Here is a 16,054-nt window from a genome sequence, read left to right on the forward strand (position 1 = left end):
CACGAAATTTCACCCGTACTTCTCCGCTCAAAAGCCGCCAAACAAAAACATGCCTCAGAACACAGCTGATAACCCAAGCAGCGGCGCCGCTAAGCCCAATGCGGTTGAGGAATCCCCTCAAGCTCCCACCCAGCCTTGGCTCAACCCCATTGCAGAGGCGACAATGCAGAGGCGAAGTTGCTTGAGCGGTACTACCGCTTCATCAGTACACTCAAAAGACTCGAGTTTCATCAGGTACAGTCGGTTGACGTTTGTCCTAGCCCAGACCTTGGGGCGCCCACCCATGGACGCGTCACTATAACTGTTTCTTTTGCGAACCTGAACCTCCTCAAGAACCATGGCGAGGTACACGAAACCAATCGCATGTGGTAAGTCTTTCTATCCTTGTCGCCGGAAATGCAGTACTGACAATAATAAAAATTGCCACGGACCAAGGCCAAAGAAGTCTCCCTCCTGTCCTTTATGTCAATGTTGATTTGCAGCAAATTGTTGTTGTTTGTTCTCGGCTACCCTATACCTCTACTATTGTCGTTGTTGGACGAGATATAGTACCAACCGGTTCATTTGGATCGCCCTCTGGAAATAAGGACATGATGGAGTTGTGGAACATGGCAAGGGTATCGTTTCAGAGGTTGTCTGTTCTCAACTGGAATAGTATGCAGTGAAATCGCTAGCGATCCAATCGTACTCAATTCCCTGTGCAGCAACAAACCGATGCCTTGACTTTCCCCCACCCTCCGTAAATCCCGGCTACTGATAGCATGATAGGCAACAAGATGGTCACAGCCGATAAGCAATCGAGATACCAATGCTAACGATACTCATCCAGAATTAGTCCCGATCGTCCACGAGCACGTTATGCCACCTTCTCCCACAACTCACCGGCTGCGGGCCCATTTTTGAAGCCCGTCCCGATCAACCCTCCTTCGACCCAATCCATCGACAAACATGTCTCCCCCGATAAGTCGCTCTGGGCTATAATGGCAACATCTGCACTATCCATCCTCAAGACACATCTTCCCCATCTGACTCATCCACTCGCTGTTCAACATCCCCCAAAGACGTCAGATTGCCCCACCTTGACGACACTTGAAGCCTCCATCACGACTACGGATTTGTCATCCTTGAGACGCCTATACTCGGCTCCCACCGCCGACTTGATCTCACTCAAAGGCCGCATTGAACCCGGTTAATCTAGATTCGATCTTTCATCTGTCCAGATTCGCGATCATGACACTTATCAAGACCCTCACCAACAAGACCCTCAAGGGTCACAAGGCCGTCATCTTCACGACTGTGCCGGCGCCCCAGTCGCAGCTCGACCGCATCCAGAAGCAGTTTCCTGATCTCAAGATTGTAACTCGTCTTCAGCCATGGGGTGCTCCTCTCGACCCGGATTTCAAGGAGGAAGAGTGGAAGGATACGACTGTGTTGTTGACTGCCACCATTCTTCCCACCAGGGAACAGGCGCCTCATCTTCAATATGTTCAGTTGACCAGTGCGGGCGCGAACCATATTGTTGATAGGCCCCTCTTTTCGGGGACGAATATCCCATTTTCCACTGCCAATGGAGTTCACGGGTAAGCGACCCTCAATTGCAGCACTTTGACGGAAACTGATCTCTGGCAGGCCTCAGATCGCTGAGTGGATCGTCAGCACTTTCCTGACATTCCAGCATCACCGTAAGCATATTATAACCTTGGCTTTCCAGACTTTGGACTCACATCACTCGCAGTCAAGGACTATTGGAAGCTCCAGGAGGAGGCCAAGTGGGAGAGGCTCCACCAGAACCCTGAAGATGCCGAAGATACTGTCGGCAAGCGGATGTATGACAACCCCCCCATATCCACTGAGCTGAACTAACTATCTCGAAGAGGCATTCTGGGCTACGGTAGCATTGGCCGTCAGACTGCCCGCGTGGCCAAGGCCCTGGGCATGGACGTCCATGCCTACACCCTCCACCCCCGTCCAACTCCCGAGTCGCGCAGGGACGACTCGTACTCACCCGAAGGACTTGGTGACCCCGAGGGCGCATTCCCCAGCAAGTGGTTTTCTGGCGGCTCCAAGGAGGACATCCATGCTTTCCTGGGCTCTGACCTCGACCTCCTCGTCATCGCCACACCCCTCACAGCCAAGACAAAGAACTTGATCGCCAAGCCTGAGTTTCAAGTCCTCAGCAAGAAGAGGACGTTTGTCACCAACATTGCACGTGGACCCATCGTTAATACTGACGATTTGATCGAGGCGCTCAACACGGGGGTTATTCGGGGTGCTGCGTTGGATGTCACGGATCCAGAGCCTCTGCCTGATGGTCATCCTCTCTGGAGCGCCAAGAACATTACCATTACTCCTCACATCAGTGCTGCGTCGGCGGCGTATTACTATAGACTTTTGGATATTTTCAGATTGAATCTTGAGAGGTTGAGTCAAGGGAGGGAGGATCTGATTAACAAGGTCAACCGCAAGGAGGGATATTAAGGCCAAGTGTTTCCGAGAGGGTATACAAAAAGAACATGGGGTTTGGTTTTAGTTACTATAAGGGTTCGAAATGTATTTCTGCCTCTTGCGCACCGTCTGCAATCTATCGCCTACCTTTAGCGCTATCGTCTATTCATCCAAGTCAACTCGTTCCTATCCGCTGTTGAAAAATCCGTACTATGGACCTTGTTCCCCTGCCCTTGGGATAACAGTCGGCCGGGGTGAAAAATAAGAAACGCGACCATGACGCCAAGCATCAGTGACGCATCCATCACATACAGCATGGCCTCGTTCTCGCTGATAAACCCATGGAAGCCCTGGACAAACTCGATGGCCCTGACAAGGTTGCGTATCCAGATGGCGATGACGGATACACCCAACATCCACACGTAAGGCTTCCAAATCCCTGCGAACAGGGTCTCCTGGCATGCCTTCCGGTAGAACCTGAAAACCAGGTAAAAGTATATCGCCAACACAAAAAGTTGGAACAAGAGACCCCCAAGGACGACCTTGTCTCCGATCTTCATGATCTTGATGTTGCCCGTGACTTGTACCAGTGACCCTCCAATCTGCGTGCAGAATGCGATAATATCGGTCAGGATGAACAGGGACGTCGGACTGCATTTTCGTTTTGGCTGGCCAAGAAGGACTTGTTTGTATCTCCCGAGTGTGACGTAGAGGGTGGCGCATATGAAAACGGGGGCGACGAGGATAAGCATGAGCTGAAGCATGAAGGGCTTGGGGGAGTTTGGGTTGCTGCCTGCCCAGGCTCTGCCATAGTAACCGAATGTTTCACCTGCAGATAATCAGAGACGGTTTTGTCGTGTCAGTGGATCAAGACTTACAAATGCCACCCAGCACCATCGGGATGAAGTAGTTGGTCTTGTAACGTCTGACGCCGGCGATATGAATTATCGTAACAACGGCAAAGAGAGCCATAAAGATGAAACCAGCCGCTTTGGATGGTGTGTAAGGGTAGTAAAGGACCTTTCCATCCTCAAACTGAACGAGGCCCATCTTGCCGTCGGTTTTCAATGGTGAAGTCTTGGCTTGTGGAAGAGAACAAGGGAAGTTTGTCAACAGGCGTCAAGGAGATGCAACGGGGTTTTATTCTAAAAAGAGTATATGTTATAGGTGCCTTGTTGAATGATAGCCCCTCGTGGGAGCCAATTGCCTGTTTTACGGACTCGATACGTTTAATGTTGTCGCAAGTGAAGCGCAGGGACCCGGAACCGCGTGTCAGGCGAAATGTGATTGGCAACACTCTCAAGTGTAAATACGAAAATTAAAATACGAAAGCGCAAACTATGCCACCGCCTAGCGTTTGATCTGAGCTGGTGGAACATGTGGCATTGGCAATCGCTGCTAGGGTTGATTGTCTCACTTCGAGTTGTGCTTTCGTTCTCGTTGTCGGATTGGTTGAGATTTGAACACCAGACAGGTGGGCGACGAGTACGAGAATGGCGAGATTATACAAGAATATTCAAGATGTATTTAAATCCTTAGGAAGGCTTTTGACTATTCCCCTCACCTAACTGCCCAAGAGGAATCTGAACCCTCTCAATAAGGAGAAAAGCGGCAGTAGAATATGTAGTCTATAGAAGGCGGTTGGTTGTTTAGTATTGTCTTTGAGGCTTTTCGGCATTCGACTACTGAGTCTATGGTCTCAAACGGTCATCTAACATCATGACTATGGATTCCCGGTCCGGGAACAGTTCTACTTCCGAGGGTTTTCTTTTCCCCGCCTTGCGCGATTACCCATCACATCCCGTTTCGACGCCGATCTCGGCAACTACCAAGACTCACCAAATTCAACAACATGGCGCTGCGACTTCGAATTGCCACAGAGAGCGACCTCGACGCTGTTGCTGACGTTGCAACGGCATCATTCAACCCACAGACAGATGCCATCTCGGCTCATCTCTTCCCAGCTCACCTAAAACCCGAGGGCGAGGCGTATGCCCATGCGGCAAGACCGTGGAGACTTGCGCGAAAAACCGATAGATTTCATTCTCAACGAACTACCTTGGTAGTTGCCGTCGACGAGGCACTATCTGGTAAAGTCGTAGGCTTCGCACTTTGGGAGAAGCCAGTACGGGGCGAGGAGCATGGACAACCAGAGGCCGCGCCTATCAAACCTCCTTGCGCAACACTAGATCATGCTGCCTTTGACGAAATGAGGAGAGTTCTCGGAGAAGATCACTCGAAGCGATTTGGAGAAAAGGGAGCTGACAATGTGTGGCGTGAGTTCTCATTTTCCCAACCTCTAGTTTAGGGTAACAAACTGATCGAATGAAGATCTTGACATGCTTGGAGTTGATCCTAGCCAACAACGAAGAGGCATTGGTAAAATGCTTGTACAATGGGTTTTCGAAGAGGCGAATAAGTATGGAGAAGACTGTTATCTGGTTGCCACGCCTGCGGGACTTCCGCTGTATCGAGCACACGGGTTCGAGGAGCTTGGTGTGTTGGAACTTTTTGGAGTCCCCCATACATCAATGATTAGGAAGGGCCGGAATATCAAACCTTTGGATAGTTAGAGGGACCGGCGGTAATGGCGGCTTGCCTGCATCAACCTTGTTCATTGCGACTCCTCATCTGCAAAAGATAAACCTAAAGGCCATTTCGGCCCATCCGAGATGGTAGATCAGATACAAATAAAGTTGGCACGTTTTTCCGTGATCAAGTAGAGATAAAAGACTTCCCACCCTCCTCGTAACCTGCCTGTCTCCAGTAAAGAACAAACGCGCTTGGCAGCAGCAACAACATGTCCTGGTCTAAGCTCCCTTGTGAGCTCCGACATGATATTCTGACTCGTCTTGCCGAGGTCGAATCTCGCAATGGAAAAACTCTTACCGGATCTGCGACGGTTGCTACAGAATGGCAACCAATCTTTGAGAAGTCTATATTCAAAAACCTCCGTATCAAGGCATCCGAGCTAGAATCTTTCCAAGCCATGTTTCGGGTGCAACGAAGAAGAGCATACCTACGGGAAATCGGTCTCGCACTAGAGCTCCCTCAGCAAGGCCATTTACGACGAAATGTTCTCGGCCGCACAAGTCAAGATCGCGCTATAGGCCAGATGGTTATCACGGCCAGACAAGGAGCCGGCGCGAATCGACACCTGCCGGGTCTGGAACGCCAACAGAAAGAGAACAGCATGGCCTTCACGCACGCTATATGTGCTCTATTCGGTCAACTAGCCACGTGGAGAAGATACGAAGTCTACCGTGAGGGCATAGCTTTGGAGATTATTGCAGACTCCATGAGCTACTGGCAGAAGACTGTGACAAGGGTCCAGAGACGTACCAACCCTGTGGTTATATATGTCGGCGATGGATGGGAATTCCAACCCGCGACTATTCCCCCTTGGATGTGGGAAAAGTGCCTTGACGCTGCCAAGTCCGACTTTCACTTTTCACTTGAACTGGACTTTCGAGATGTCCGTCTCCTACCAAGAGTGCAAGCCATCACCAGCCTTCTCATCTCACGAAGAAGTGTCCGCCACTTTGAGCCTGAAGGAATAAGTGAAATCATACGCTGTCTCCCAGCTCTCACGGTGTTTAATTGGGAGGTCAGACGGCGTGCACACTGGAAGATGAAGCATGCATTTGACGAGGAGCTTTCAAAGGCCATGTCGAGCTGGCCGTCATCCTTAAACGACATTCGCATTATTCAACTACAACACCTCAGAAGTCACCCACGGCCTAGCCCGCATCTCGCGGAACTTGGGTCGGGTCTGGCCTGCCGATGCCGACACCTGACGCGCCTCTCTATCAACTATAGTATTGACGCTTTTGAATTCTTCAGGGCCATGGACCAAGAAAGCTATGGCCTACGATATCTAGTTCTACGGTCGGAGCAGATGATTATCGATGAGCTGCCTGGATCAAATAGCCACTTGATCAGCATGGCAGTCGGAGCGGTGAACCAAATGCCCAAGCTGAGGTTCTTGGCCCTGTACAATACCAGCAGCTCTCACGTCGGGTACTTTAACTATGAAATGACGGATGACATGCCAATGCTGAGCATTAGGTGTAGCTGGCTGTTCGAGGTGGCTGAAAAGTGTCTGGAATCTTGGCAGGCCATTTTGAAAGGTGATGGTAGTGGTTCCGCGAAATGGTGTATTGAGAGGTTACCTATACGGAGGGTTAGGTTCCTTCTATCAGTGATTTCAAGACGAAAGAAATGACTCACTTATCAAACCTTTGAGCATTTTGTTGAGCATTCGTGAAGGAGTTGTCTAGCTTGCTTGATTACACTAAACTGCCAAGTCGAAGCATCGTACAGCGACACGGTCTTGACACCAATCTCGGAGCCGTCGTGCAAAAACAGATTGGGCCCGGTTAGCTCAATCGGTAGAGCGTGAGACTCTTATCTTGCGCATCTAAGTGCAAATGAGTACGCGATCTCAAGGTTGCGGGTTCGACCCCCGCATCGGGCTTTTCCTATAAAAACACGCATCTTTTTTTGCTGGTCGCATCTCTTTTTGTCCTTATACGCTCTCTGTTACTCGGGGTTCTGGGAGGATAATCATCTTTTTGTTTACTTGATCTACACATATCTAATAGAGAAGTGTTAAAACAGTGTCAGTCTCTGTCAATACCCCTGACATATTCCTTGAGACTGTGCTTCCGTAGGTAGCGAGTTACGGGGTCTCCCCTCGTGTGCAATTCAGGCCCCTGGACAAGAGGTTCAATTTCTTCCTATGATCGGACACATGATTACCATTGGAAAAGCGTTGATAGGTGTACCGTGACAACGGTTGTGAAGTGTATCGACCCCCTTGATGCATGGGATTCATGCACGTCGCCAAGAACAGTTTACAACGCCCGACGTAGACGTGAATGTAGGCTCACTCCAGCCACAAGCATGAAGTGGGCGATGTATCGTAGCTCGCGTCCAATCTCGTGAGGTTTGTGTCAATCCGGTGCGGCTCAGCAGCCAGGATATCACAATACGTGGCTGGCAGACAGCACATCAAGTTTCGTGTCACCAGTGGCTTGAAAGCTGCAGGCAGGCACTCTGTAGGCAGAAAGGCATTCGTATGCCACCTGTCAGCCTCGGAATGCGCCGTAACCCGACGGACCTGCGTGTTTGCCGAAATCAGGCTGTGGTCGGCGAGGCGTCCTTCACAGCACCTTTAGTACTCATGGAGGGGTGAATCAGGCTGTGTGTAAATTCCAAATCGTTTTTACATTCATCGCAATTGCGAGTAACGGAATTTTCAATTTGAACGCAATTGCGAATTACAGAGAGGTTGATAGAGAGTTGATGGCCTCCATATGGCGAGAGGACAACCTCGGTCATGTTGTAGTAGACAGAAATGATCATGTTTACACTATCTTTGCTCTATTGCCCATAAAGCCTCCCGATTTGAACGATTCAATACCCAACACAGCCCTTGTATACCCTTTTTAATTCCCTTGATCCGAGTCTGCCTTTTGTCCGGTGCCGTTTTGCTTGTTGGCATAGCCGGTACTCGCGCATAACACCATTGCTCCGCCCCTGACTCCATGTCCATGAAGATGAGAATGAGATTGTTTGCAAGCGCAGACGATACCTAACCGCCCCTTGCATTGCCTCCCATATCCTGGTTCATCTTGTTATCTATGGCTTGGACAGAAACCTTGGGGTCCTGGCCCTTGTGGTCCAGTTTGGCCTCGAGGGCCCTGAGCTGGGCGTTCATTTCTTCGACTCGATCGTGGACTGTCGGGGCGTCGATGCCCATGGCTAAGCGGCCATGAACAGTTGATGGGCCGCCAGCCTTCAGGAGTCGGCGCAGCAAGAACTGTGTCGGAGCCGAGGCCATGTTCACTAGAGTCGCTCTCGGGGTTCTTTGCACTGCATTTCTAGTCAGTGCTCTGGAGAGACGCCTCAGCCGATGGCCAAGCAAGTTGCTAACATTTCTTTGTCGTTTGTTCTTCTATTCTTTGTGGGTGCTGGGTGCAACGCTATCTCGATGTGCACAAGTGTAGGCAACCATCAGCTTCGGACTCGGGATGAATGATGAGAAGGCAAGTCACAAAGGCAGGTCAGCGAGAGTTTTATGAACCCGCTAGTCACGACTGAATGGATGAGGGACTCATCTCATGCGTACTCACCATACTCGCCGGTCGAGGAGAAACCGAGACAAGAAAGGTACAGTTCACTTCACAGCCACCCTCACACCAAGCACAACATGCTAGCCACTATTGGGTGCTCCAAGTCTCCGAGGGGGAATCGGACAAGGATGCATCATGCTCGGGCGAGCTCCCCGGAGCCGAGGAATGCCGCTATTGGATCTCACTGCCGCGGTGCATGCGTGCATCATCAATATCTCGCCCGGCTTCTTAGGCAGGTGCACAGCAGCGTCGCATCGGTCGACACGGAAGCTGTCAATACATCGCAGCTATCGATTCTCATGTCCTGATTGGGACTATGACTGACGATGAGCCGCCACTCGGGCTTTCTTGGCCGCTCAAGGCAGAGGTGAGAGGTTGACCCGAACCGCGTCATCTGGAGCTGCACGCAAGGATGTCACCAGTGTCAGCCAACTGGCACCTGCCAACTCACCTTATCCACTTGAGGCTCTGCTCGTACATGGCTCCTTCCCCGCGCTGCAGTTTCCCTCGAAGCTCCTCTCTCGGATGGAGCCGATTCTCCGGCCTCTCTCGAACTGCCGAGCGTGGGGAGCAACTTGGACTCTGCATCAACATCCTTCGCCAGCATCACACGTTTAACTTCCGCCATCACTAACCATCACTTCCCATCAGTTCATCTACTCGTGTCGTCGGATACTCTTGTTCGCGTCCAACCAGCCGCCAAGATGCCCGGATATCGACTTGCCTGCCCTTTCAGCGGCGGTGGACTTACCAAAGGCCACTACTGTGAAGATGGCTCAATCCACATGGATAAACTGAGGTTCGAAATACCGCCACATTGGCTAGGGACTGTGTTCTTGCTGACTTCCACTGACAGAAGTCACCTCAGATATTTTCACACATGCAACTGCCCCGACCCCTCTGTATGTGCCAAACCGCGACACGTGTCCAAAGAACTTGTCGACCGCATGATCGCCATCTCTTACGACAAACAAGTTTCAAAGATGGATCGATGGGCGAAGATGTACCAAGCAGCCTTTCCTACCCACAGAAGAGTTCCGGGCCCATGTGTACCCCGTGTCCGCCACACCCTGAGTCTTGCTCAACATCCTGGGTCCGAGTTCAAGAACGCCATGATACGTCGCTTGGTCCGAGGCGAACGATTGAGTTTAGAAAAGGCAAACAAGGACTTGCAGACCTTTCTGAACCGTTTGCCGCTCTTTTACGACGTACTCAGCCACCCCGAGGTTTGGAGCCGGGGAAGATCCTCGGTCAGCGATGAGTCTGGTGATGAAGTTGATGAACCATCCACGACGCAGCCCGTGGAAGTCGCAGAACCCCTGGCCTACGAGGAACCCGATCTTTCTATTCAACAAGATGACGGAGCTGCCGATGAAAAGCCCGATACCCAGGCTGAACAAGAGACTCCGCCTTCACCTCCAACGTCAAGTTAGATAGTTGCGCACCTGCTGGAGTCGGAGCCAGGGCCGAATGAGGCTCATTACAACTATCACCAGAGGTCGAACACAGCTTGAGCGTCTAACTAAGCGTGTAGGGAGATGCCCCAACTATTGGACAACATGGGCGACTCATAGTTAGTTGCCCTCCCGAGCATGTATACTAGAGCAGCGTTGATCAATTTACATGGGTTAAATTCTTCCCCACAGATATGCAGATGTGACATTCCCGAGTGCGTTCAATGATTGGCAAATAAGTAGCTATGATCGAGGCTTGATCTGTACACATGCAGTAGTCCAGTTTAGGTTGAAGTTTGACAAAATAGGCTACGTGAGTACGTGGACAGGTTGCATAACGGATCCTACCGGCAGAGCCATGCTGGATACTACCTTGGCGAGCGAGACGTCAGAAAGCGGGCTTGGTGACACCCCGGATTCCGTCACGTTGGATCTTGCGGTGGCTTGAACGCACAGCGATGTGAGGTTGTTCACATTCGGTCGATTCTGGGGCGGGTAGTGGAATCTAACGGTGTGCCACTACCGATAGTTCAAGGCCTCCCCGTAAACAGCCAGTCAAAAGCGCACAGTGACTCACTACGGGAATGAAACATGCATCCGTCCGCGTCTGGAACAAGTGGCTTGTGCCTGACTCGAGAAAGCTGTTGGGTGATACCAGCTGGACAAGGCGCGCGTTGAGAAGATGACCGTGGCTGTGGGAATTACAGTACAAATGTGCGAGAGAAAAGGGAAAACGGTGCCAAGGAAGGAAGGGGCTTGGCTCTTACGGTGACGAGTGTGCCAAGACGGTCCAGACCGGATCTTGAGCAGGGTTGTGTTGGTGTTGTTGGATGGCTTGATGGAGTTGACCGAGAGCGAGATGGAGAGAGCTGTTGGCCTTCGATGGTTGGGAGACTGAACAACATCGAAAACAGCTCCCTCGCATTTATTGACTCTGTATCAGTTGGATCTTTGATCTGAAGGCTGAGGCCGTAGACGGTGTTGGTGACGCTTCTCATACCCCTGCAACCTATCTGTCAATCTCATTTGTTCGTGCGTACCAGGTTCTTCTGCTAGCCCTCATTGGCTATTTTCAGCATCACAGGGCCCTTTTGTCAGCGATGAAACAGGGCTTGGGGTCAACATCCATGTCAACGTCCACTGTTATCCTGAGCATTTCCCCCAACTCTGCTGCCATTCATTACTTGGCGACAGAAAACGAAGGGGTCGTACGTGACTTTAAATATACCAACCAACAGATCCGGCCGATTCCTAATTCAGTTATCGCCGAATCACTGTTACTCTCTCTTTGATGCGCGTGTCGTCGGCGCGCTTGTCAAAAGATGTCATCCTGGTGCGACTCCGCCACCATCTGGTCTTTGAAACCCTGTAAGATGGAGATCGACCAATCTATACGGGCTATCCAATGCTTGCCAAAGCTTGAATCCTTCGTCGCATGACTGTGCCGGGCGGAGTCTGACGGATGAGGCATTGCTGCGAGTGACTGCACGCGTATAAATGCTCCGGGAATGCCGGATTCTTTGTCGCTCGTCATATTCACTTTGGAACTTCATTCTGTGCGCCCATAACAAATTTCGAGATGAAGTTCATTACTGTGCTGGCTGTTTTGTTGCCAGTGGTCTACGCCCTGCCGTATTCCAGCGACAGGACCCCCAAAGTCACCAAGGTACTCAGGGTGGAGAGAGTTGAGGATTCCCACGACCAAGTTGTTTTCGGGCTGGAGACGCCTCAATCCGATACACACGACCAGTTCACGCAGCGACCAGTTCCCAGTCTGACAAGCCGACTTCTATTATTTCTTTCGCGGACATTTGACGACTTTACCGAGAGGATACGGATTGTTTTGGGGGAGATGGCCCGGACGTCGCCTATGACAATGATGGGGTTCGATACGAGGTTTCGACACGCTGCGATGAAAACAACAGACGCGTTCGAGTTCTTCGGATAAAAAGCAAAGGGCAGCCTGCTACATACCGCGTGTGTGAGTTGAAATTTCGGCTTATGGGTGCCGTAAGTTGTAGCAGCTGACGTTTTTATCCTAGATCCGGTATCAGGTGAAGACGGCGGAGAGTATTGTAGACGATGGAGGGAGAAGTACCCGGAAGCCTAATCAATTTGCTTCTCGCTTCATGTTGTTTTCTACTGCGATGGTTATTTGAGGGCTTATAGACGAATTGGCGCGTTGGCTTGGCCGAATTGGATGGTAATGGCGTCTGCGAGTATTTCGTAAGGATATCCCACAGCAAGAGGCAGGAGTACGGCCATAGTATTCGTGTTTTTTTTTTCGGCGGAGATGACGGCTTAACTGACCCTTGTGAATCGAAAGCGGACAGTAATCAGGGCGTCTTGCCCGGCTCTATTTGACATTGATCATCTTGGCAACCTGATCTCCTACCTTTCGAGTATCATACCCCGAAATCTTCTTCGCTAACCGCTTCTGAATCCTCAGAGTCCTTTGTGCGACCTCGGGCCACGTCAACTCCTTACTGCCCTTGGTAAACTCTCCATCCTTCCACGCAAATTGTTTCACACAGCGCAACTTCCCATCAAGCTTGCGTACTCGTCCATCTATAATGACAGTGTCGATATCTCCGATGCCGGAGTGAAATACGATCGCGCCAATCGGGCCCTGCTGAGCGGCTCCAAACATGGCGGGACTCATTGCGTTGATGACGGTTAAGTCGGCTTTTTTGCCAAGGGCGATGCTGCCAATGTCTTTTTCCATGCCCAACGCTCTCGCGCCTTGGATTGTGCCCATATTGTACACCTCTTCGACTTTGTGGAACACATCGTCAGGGAGCATGCCTTTCATGAGGTGCTGCTTGCTGTCGAGGCCGCGAGCAAACTGCAGGCCCACACGCATCTCGTTAACTATGCTGGAGCTGGTTGCGCAGTGACAGTCGATGCCCAGAGAGCAGAGCTTGTCCATTCCAGGCAAGTCATGGCGGAAGCAAACCGACGGACCAACGGCCATGGATTGTTCCGTACTGGGCGTAACCGATACAAAGGCGTTTGCTTCGTGAAGCAACTTTACATCTTGGGGTCGGATACTTCCGCCATGGGCAAACACCACCCTGTCGTCGAGAAGATCATACTTCTTGAGCAGAGCTGGCACACCGATGGACATGTCACCCTTGAAAATGTTGCAGTGCGATGTGATGACGGTTGCCCCGAGTGACCGGGCTTTTTTGAACAGCCCTATCACTGTGTCCTTCGGGAGGAAGTAGTAGTCGAAGCCGAACCCCAGTTTGACTCGAGAGGTCTTCTCGTTCAAAGGGCTAGACTTTGCCAGCTCTTCGAACGTGCCCATGACCCAGCCGGCTACAGGTTTGTCATCAAACTTGAGCTGTGGCTCGTGCTGGTCAAGACGAACTGTTGGGGTGTATGCGAAGATAGATCGGATTCCCGAAGAGATGGTTCCGGCTATGGCATGCTTGCCTTGAACCGGTCAGAGCAACATCGGAAATAGACATCAAGACTCACTGTGCTCTCGGCTCCAGTTGAGATGTGCATGGTCGAGCACTGTTGTTGTGCCCGCATCGATGGCCTCCATACACCCAGCTAGATTTCCCCAGAAGCCATCTTCAGCCCTGAAGTACTTGCTGGCCACCGTTCCTGAACAACTTAGTGTGTGCTCAGTCACTTTTAACATAGCACCCACTGATTCCTAGGTATTGAGAAAAGGTGCTATCGGCAAAGAGTCCTTTGAGAGGGGCCTGCCAGACATGGTGATGCGTGTCGATGAAGCCGGGCGATATGAGCTTGTCGGAGCAGTCGATGATGTCGGCGTCACTTGGAGGTTCGATTTCTGATTCGATTTTGGAGATGCGATCGCCTTCGATGAGAATGTCTGTTTTTCGAGCGGTGATTTTGTCGTTCTCGCCATGGAGGAGGACTGTGCCTCCGCTAAGTAGTAGATAGCCCATTGCGGTTCACAAAGAGATGTAAGATGAGATCACTTGGCATGGAATGAGCTTGGGATTTTAACTGCGAGTGTCATCTTGGCCGCTGATCATCATTATGTCATTCCGTTCTTAGTTCAAGCCTTAATAGTCGCTTCCGGGCGATCTGAGTAAGAATGTCGTCCGCATGTTAACACCGAAATTGGACGAAGAACCTAGGCCTAGAGAGATCATCATATTTGCCTGGGTAGTTCGAAATCTGTTGTGCTATGAATATGGGAAGACTGTGTTCGTAGTGCTGCTCGGCTAGATGGCTTCCTCAATAAAGGATAGGGGCGAGCCTGCATGGTGATAGAATTAAAGAAATGTTTGATGCACAATAACCAGTTGTATTATCATACGATATGAAGGACTTTGAATGGTTAGTAGTTGAAATATTGGATCGGAGAAGTCTCCGAGATGAGGTCCACCCCCAACGTGTGGGGGTTGGGGATGCCTTAAAACGACCTCAAAGCTTCAAATCGATGCAACACTTAAGATTCTATAGAACATCGTCCGGCATGTCTTTGGAATCCCAGTAAGTTCCGGACGCATATGTACTTCGTTCTCGACTAACGACATCCGGTAGCAAGTTCGTCCTGGTCACAGGAGCCACTGGCTTCATCGGTGCCCATGTTGTCGACACTTTACTGGAACGCGGCATTAAAGTCCGTGGGGCAACAAGATCGATAAAGAAGGGGAATGCGATGACCAAAGCTCGCCCTCAGCATGCTGCAAACCTTGAATTTGTTCAGATCCAGGATTTCGAGAATCCTGGCGGACTGGAAGAGGCCGTCCAAGGTGTTGATGGTGTGATCCATGTTGCTAGCGTTCGTTGTCTCATGAGACTTTGCCAGGTGAACGCTGCTAACTTACTTGTAGCCATTTACTTACGACACGACCGACAATGAAAAAGAACTGATAGTTCCTGCCATCAATGGCGTTCGAGCAATCTTGGAGGCCTGCACCACAAACCCTGCAATCTCCCGCCTGGTTATCACCTCCTCATTTGCTTCTGTCGTCGACATTGCGCGAAAAGGGCCATATGCGTACACAAGCAAAGATTGGAATCCCCTCACTTATGAAGAAGCCGTTGCTCCCACAAGTGATGCAGTGGTAGCCTACCGAGGCTCCAAGAAGTTTGCAGAGCTTGAAGCGTGGAAGTTTGTCGAAGAGCGCAAGCCACACTTTGACATTGTTACTCTTTGTCCTCCAATGACGTTTGGGCCTGTGGTTCATCCAATTTCGGGCATTGACAAGCTCAATGAGTCTAATGCGGTGCTTTGGTCCGTTGCGAAAGGAGCCTCTCCTCTACCCGTGTCGAGGGTCCCGTTCTGGATCGATGTCCGCGATCTTGCAGTTGCGCATGTTCAGGCTCTGCTGGTGAAGGACGCTGGAGGAAAGCGATTCACGCCGACTGCGCCTGAAAAGTTCTCATACGGACTGGCAGCTCAACTTACGGTGGAAGAGTTTCCTCAACTGAAGGAGGTAGTTCACCTGGAAGAACAAGCGATCGATGAGAGCAAGAGTCTGGACGGAGAAACCGCCGGCAGAGAACTCGGATACGAATATCGCACATTTCGCCAGACCGTCAAGGATTTCATCTCTCAGGCCATCGCCTTGGACAATAGCAGATAACCGTTACCTACGAAAATGCAATGACTTGCACGCCAGCGATGATACCGTAGTTGACTATTTGGTTTGATAGGAGAATTATCTCTTCTACCAGCAGGACTCTGAGCTATATCTAGTTATACATGTTGACCTGCAAGAAGGTTTTCGAGATCAGGCTCTGGCTAGCGAAGTATCTTGGCAAAGCTGCTGCTTTGGCGAATCGTTGGTGCGAACCATGATGCAGATCAGTGCTGCCTTATTTGAGCATCTGAAACTCTCCAAGCCATAAAAGACGCGTGGTCCTGGAGGGAAATTGCGAATATTTCTTGAACATATGAACCAATTCTTCCCAGCCCCAGACCTCTCAGTAAGACCTAGGGTTCACGAGACACAGAAATGCCGACTCCTACTCTTGACAGTGCGTCGGATAACATGCCGCCATGAACTGATGAGGTCATCGACG

General features: G+C 50.8%; 8 protein-coding genes across 8 annotated transcripts; 5 read left to right on the forward strand and 3 right to left on the reverse strand.

The window, feature by feature from the left end:
- Positions 1–49: 49 nt before the first annotated feature.
- MRS44_005735 (uncharacterized protein) lies at positions 50–1,193 on the forward strand (the record flags this gene model as incomplete). The annotated part of the gene is made up of 2 exons (XM_065621511.1): positions 50–234; positions 830–1,193. The coding sequence occupies 2 exons, from the start codon at positions 50–52 to the stop codon at positions 1,191–1,193; spliced, it is 549 nt and encodes a 182-aa protein (XP_065477583.1).
- A 37-nt stretch (positions 1,194–1,230) lies between these two features.
- On the forward strand, positions 1,231–2,478 carry MRS44_005736 (uncharacterized protein; the record flags this gene model as incomplete). The annotated part of the gene is made up of 4 exons (XM_046281927.2): positions 1,231–1,580; positions 1,630–1,682; positions 1,736–1,826; positions 1,875–2,478. The coding sequence occupies 4 exons, from the start codon at positions 1,231–1,233 to the stop codon at positions 2,476–2,478; spliced, it is 1,098 nt and encodes a 365-aa protein (XP_046140696.1).
- A 153-nt stretch (positions 2,479–2,631) lies between these two features.
- Positions 2,632–3,495, reverse strand: MRS44_005737 (uncharacterized protein; the record flags this gene model as incomplete). The annotated part of the gene is made up of 3 exons (XM_065621512.1): positions 2,632–2,638; positions 2,758–3,274; positions 3,324–3,495. The coding sequence occupies 3 exons, from the start codon at positions 3,493–3,495 to the stop codon at positions 2,632–2,634; spliced, it is 696 nt and encodes a 231-aa protein (XP_065477584.1).
- Positions 3,496–4,297: 802 nt separating this feature from the next.
- MRS44_005738 (uncharacterized protein) lies at positions 4,298–5,018 on the forward strand (the record flags this gene model as incomplete). The annotated part of the gene is made up of 2 exons (XM_046279849.2): positions 4,298–4,721; positions 4,777–5,018. The coding sequence occupies 2 exons, from the start codon at positions 4,298–4,300 to the stop codon at positions 5,016–5,018; spliced, it is 666 nt and encodes a 221-aa protein (XP_046140694.2).
- A 227-nt stretch (positions 5,019–5,245) lies between these two features.
- MRS44_005739 (uncharacterized protein) lies at positions 5,246–6,670 on the forward strand (the record flags this gene model as incomplete). Its single annotated transcript, XM_046273398.2, has 1 exon — positions 5,246–6,670. One exon carries the CDS (start codon positions 5,246–5,248, stop codon positions 6,668–6,670), a length of 1,425 nt encoding a protein of 474 aa, XP_046140693.2.
- Positions 6,671–8,041: 1,371 nt separating this feature from the next.
- MRS44_005740 (uncharacterized protein) lies at positions 8,042–8,290 on the reverse strand (the record flags this gene model as incomplete). Its single annotated transcript, XM_065621513.1, has 1 exon — positions 8,042–8,290. One exon carries the CDS (start codon positions 8,288–8,290, stop codon positions 8,042–8,044), a length of 249 nt encoding a protein of 82 aa, XP_065477585.1.
- A 996-nt stretch (positions 8,291–9,286) lies between these two features.
- Positions 9,287–10,015, forward strand: MRS44_005741 (uncharacterized protein; the record flags this gene model as incomplete). Its single annotated transcript, XM_065621514.1, has 2 exons — positions 9,287–9,381; positions 9,439–10,015. 2 exons carry the CDS (start codon positions 9,287–9,289, stop codon positions 10,013–10,015), a joined length of 672 nt encoding a protein of 223 aa, XP_065477586.1.
- Positions 10,016–12,392: 2,377 nt separating this feature from the next.
- MRS44_005742 (uncharacterized protein) lies at positions 12,393–13,962 on the reverse strand (the record flags this gene model as incomplete). Its single annotated transcript, XM_046281925.2, has 3 exons — positions 12,393–13,474; positions 13,520–13,651; positions 13,698–13,962. 3 exons carry the CDS (start codon positions 13,960–13,962, stop codon positions 12,393–12,395), a joined length of 1,479 nt encoding a protein of 492 aa, XP_046140690.1.
- Between the last annotated feature and the right edge of the window lie 2,092 nt (positions 13,963–16,054).

Source organism: Fusarium solani (genome assembly GCF_023522795.1).
Source record: "Fusarium solani strain SB1 chromosome Unknown bctg00000003_1, whole genome shotgun sequence".
In the NCBI taxonomy this organism is placed as follows: Eukaryota; Fungi; Ascomycota; class Sordariomycetes; order Hypocreales; family Nectriaceae; genus Fusarium; species Fusarium solani.